Below are 4,617 nucleotides of genomic sequence, written 5' to 3' on the forward strand. Positions count from 1 at the left end.
GGAACCAGGAGGAGAAGCTGCTCCAGGACCTCATGACCAACTACAACCGGCACCTGCGCCCAGCCCCGCACGGGGACCACGTCATTGATGTCAACCTCAAGCTCACCCTCACCAACCTCATCTCCCTGGTGAGGGACCCCCACCTCGGTCCCCACAGCAGGATGGGATTTGCCCCCACACGTGGGGCAAGAGGTGGGCAGGGGGTTAAAGCCATCTCCCCCCTTCCTTCCTTGCCAGAATGAGCGGGAGGAGACCCTCACCACCAATGTCTGGATTGAGATGGTGAGACCCCTCCCCTCCAGGACCCCCACCCCAGGCCACGTTTGCATCTCAGGATGAAGAGCTGGCACCATAACCTGCACCCCCTTTTGTGGGTGCCCCCAGCTGAGCCCATGTGGGGAGACAGGCACCTCACAAGCTCCCCCACCTTGGGGAGCACTGTGACCCCCCCTCTTTGCTCCCCTTGGCACAGCAATGGTCCGATTACCGCCTGCAGTGGGACCCTGAGGACTACGACAACATCCAGCTGCTGCGGGTGCCCTCCACCATGGTCTGGCTGCCCGACATCGTCCTAGAGAACAAGTCGGTGATGGGGCAATGGGGACATATCCCCGCACAGGGGTGCCAGCTGCCCCCGGGCACAGTTTGGGGCTGACCCCCACCCTTTCCTACTCCCCAGCATCGACGGGACATTCGAGATCACCCTCTACACCAACGTGCTGGTGTCCCCCGATGGCAGCATCTACTGGCTGCCCCCCGCCATCTACCGCAGCGCGTCACCTATTTCCCCTTCGACTGGCAGAACTGCTCCATGGTCTTCCAGTGAGCACCGCCGGGGCACGCATGGGTGTCACGGCCAGGGACATCCAGCAGGCCCTGCTGGGACACAAGGGACTGGCATGGGATGTCCACCTTGGCCCCAGGGCTGACAAGTGCCACAAGTGCCACCCATCCCCTGGCTCCCCATCGGTGGCAGGAGGCGCGCTGGCCAAACCAAGCACCCCAAAAGCAGGGCTGGAGGTGGCCAGCATGACCCAGTGCGTGCCCGCCTCTGCCAACCCCCTGTCCCTCCCCAGGTCCCAGACCTACAGCGCCAACGAGATCAACCTGCTGCTCACGGAGGAGGAAGGTCAGACCATAGAGTGGATCTCCATCGACCCCGAGGCTTTCACAGGTAACACCCCCACGGCACAAGAGCATCCTGACGTGGGGGGCACCCAACAGGCCTGGCGCTACACCGGTGGCTGCCAAAAACAAGGCTGCAGGGGCCATTAGCAGCCCCCACCATGACACGGGCACTCAGGTTATTAGTGGAAGCAGGAGCGTGGGAGAGATTTGTTTTTCTAGCCCCCCTGGCTCGGGGCTCTCAGTGCCTCCTGGCAGCCACTCACAGAGAGCCCCGTGCCTGGGAGCTTGATTGATGCTGGGAATGTAGCTGTCACGGCCAAACGATGACGTTTTCCATCACATTTTAATTGCATATTGAAGGAACAAAATGCTTTTCGGGCAGCGAGATTTATTTTTTCATTACCGGCCCGAGCTGCGATCTTGATTGGGAAAAATCTATCGCTCCCGCAGACGGTGGAGGGAAACAGCACGCCGTCACCCGGCGTCACGCTCGGCTTCCCCCCACGGCGCCCTGGGGACAGGGAGATGGGGGGACCCCAGCCCCAAATGTAACACCCTGGGAGCCCCCTAGGGGCTTGAGGTGCCCCACGGGTGCCCATCTGCCCCCTCCAACAGCTTTTTGGGTATTTTGCGAGGCGCCCCGGCATGCTTTGTGGTGCTCTCCCTCCCCAGTGGCTCTAACACCTTTCCCTGTGCTGTGCCCATGCTGGGTGCCCCATGGGGCCCACACCAAGCAGCAGCACCTCCCACCCTGGTTGGGGATGTTGGTAGCCCCGATGTCCCCAGGGGGGCAGTGGGACTCATGTGGCACCACCCCACGGCAGAGAATGGCGAATGGGCCATCAAGCACCGCCCTGCCCGGAAGATCATCAACTGGGACCGCTTCACCCCCGACGACACCCAGTACCAGCAGGTCGTCTTCTACCTCATCATCCAGCGCAAGCCGCTCTTCTACGTCATCAACATCATCGTGCCCTGCGTCCTCATCTCTGCCATGGCTGTCCTGGTCTACTTCCTGCCCGCCAAAGGTACGTGCCAGGGGGCAGTGACAGGTGAGAATGGGCTCGTTGTCCCCTCTGTGCTTGGGGACCATCGCTGCAATCTCCCACTCACTCCTGTGATATTTGAAGTGGGTGAATTTCCAGGTACACCCACAGTCAAAGCCTCATGGCAGGACTTGGCCACCTCCACTTTGGGTTGGGGGCTTTTTACCAAAGGAAAGCAATGCCCACACCATCATTCCATGCCAACCTTTGCCTTTCCCCTCCTTGGCAGCGGGTGGGCAGAAATGCACTGTCTCCATCAACGTCCTCCTGGCCCAGACCGTCTTCCTCTTCCTCATTGCCCAGAAGGTGCCCGAGACCTCCCAGGCTGTGCCTCTCATCGGGAAGTAAGTGACGCATGGGGACAGGGGTTCCAGCCCTGTCGTCACACAGGGACAGGACACTGGCCCAGAAATAAGCCCCAGGCCAGGCAGGGCTGGCACAGGGTTATCATGTGCTCATGTCTCACTGCTGGTCCAGCCAAGGAGGGCACCAAGAGGGACCCGACATGCCCATAGCTTGTGACCCAACAGCTATGTGAGACCCTATGTCCTCTCCCCAGGTACCTGACCTTCCTGATGGTGGTGACGGTATTGATTGTGGTGAATGCTGTCATCGTCCTCAATGTTTCACTGAGAACGCCCAACACTCACTCCATGCCCCAGAGAGTGCGCCAGGTACCTGCTGCTATCCCTCTACTCCTTATACATGGGGAATGGGGTGTGCATTTGGGGACTGAGGCCATGTGGTGGGCATACCTTAATCTGGCACAAAGAGGGATGCGCAGATGTCCCCAGGGGACCACACTGTGACACCAGCCCCCTCCAAGCCACATGGGAACAGCGGATGCCAACACACCCAGCATCTCAGTGGCAGGAGGGCACTCCATGGGGACACTCCAGGCAACGCAAGGGGACCCAATCGCACCCATTGGGTGCCCTGGGCAGTACGTGTGGGGCCAGGTCCCCAGGGATGATGCTGTGCCCAGGTGTTCCTGCACCTCTTGCCCCATTACCTGGGCATGCACATGCCGGAGGAGACACCGGGGCCACCAGGAGCCGCCCGCAGACGCAGCTCCCTGGGGCTCATGGTGAAAGCTGACGAGTACATGCTCTGGAAAGCCCGCACCGAGCTGCTCTTTGAGAAGCAGAAAGAGAGGGATGGGCTGATGAAAACCGTGCTGGAGAAGATTGGTGAGTGCCCCCAGTGGGCTGGCACCTCCCCGCAAGGCTGGGTGTTGTCCCTGGTAGCCAGGCACCCACCAGTGCCCACTGTGTCAACCCTGCTGCCCACAGGACGCAGCCTGGAGAGCGGCAGTGCCCAGGACTTCTGCCAGAGCCTGGAGGAGGCAGGGCCCGAGATCCTTGCCTGTGTGGACGCCTGCAACCACATCGCCAATGCCACACGGGAGCAGAACGACTTCAGCAGCGTGAGTCAGGGCCAGGGGGAGGAGGGACCCGCATGGGGGACGCAGGGCAGCCCTCACCCCCCTCCCTGTGCTGCTGGCAGGAGAGCGAAGAGTGGATGCTGGTGGGACGGGTGATCGACCGCGTCTGCTTCCTCATCATGGGCTCCCTCTTCATGTGCGGCACCTTTGGCATCTTCCTCATGGCCCACTTCAACCAGGCGCCCGCCCTGCCCTTCCCCGGGGACCCCAAGCAGTATCTACCGCAGTGACGTCCACCAGCCCTCCTGCTGCTGGGACCACCAGTGCCAGGGGGCCCCCAAACCAGTCTGCTCGGCTGAGACCCCTGTGGGCACAGCAGCCCATGGTGCCAAGCACAACGCTGGATGAGGACTGGGGGTGGCGGGGCTCTGCCACCCCCCAGCAGTGGTGGTGATGGGGAAGGGGGGAACGCGGGGTGGCCATGCTGTGCTGAACATGGAAGTAAAGCTCATGGCAGTCTCAAGCCTCCGTGGCATCACTGCTGCATTCCCAGCGATGGAGTTTGCCTTCTCAAACAGACTGGGTATGATCTAAGGGCTGGGACAGAGGGCCCTGGCATCCCTCGCTATGGCAATGGGGGCAACAAGGCAGGGATCACAGACACAGCTCCCCATCCTGGGCAACAGTGGAGCCATAGATGGGATTAGGGACAGCTAATTCCTCCCTCCATTTATGTCCTGGCCATAGCCCTTGTGGGCAGCTGAACTGCTGTCCCTGCTCCCCAGCAAGCAACTAGCTGCTGTGGGGAGACCCTGGGCCCACCAGGCACTCAAAGCCCCTCAGGGATGGGTGCCTCTTGGCACCCACCCTGCTATGAGCATCATTACATGACTCCCTCTCTCACCAGATCATCTCTGTCAAGCACAGCCCTTTCCCCCATCCCAGCAACACCGCAACTCCCCCGTGCCCCTCACTGACCTCCGGGGCCCCTGTGGCTTTGTCTCTGCTGGCGGGGGAGATGCTGAAGGTCAGCCTGGGAACGGCAGCGAGCAGCGTCTG

General features: G+C 61.4%; 1 protein-coding gene across 1 annotated transcript; it reads left to right on the forward strand.

The window, feature by feature from the left end:
* Positions 1-5: 5 nt before the first annotated feature.
* LOC104537333 (acetylcholine receptor subunit gamma-like) lies at positions 6-3,848 on the forward strand (the record flags this gene model as incomplete). The annotated part of the gene is given in 12 exon segments (XM_010180167.1): positions 6-128; positions 238-282; positions 473-582; positions 680-771; positions 774-822; positions 1,077-1,174; positions 1,953-2,156; positions 2,404-2,518; positions 2,734-2,848; positions 3,160-3,364; positions 3,467-3,600; positions 3,681-3,848. Coding segments are annotated over 12 exon segments (1,458 nt in total), but the record flags the coding sequence as incomplete, so codon positions are not given.
* Positions 3,849-4,617: the final 769 nt, after the last annotated feature.

The sequence above is a fragment of the Mesitornis unicolor genome, unplaced genomic scaffold (genome assembly GCF_000695765.1).
Source record: "Mesitornis unicolor isolate BGI_N332 unplaced genomic scaffold, ASM69576v1 scaffold29472, whole genome shotgun sequence".
In the NCBI taxonomy this organism is placed as follows: Eukaryota; Metazoa; Chordata; class Aves; order Mesitornithiformes; family Mesitornithidae; genus Mesitornis; species Mesitornis unicolor.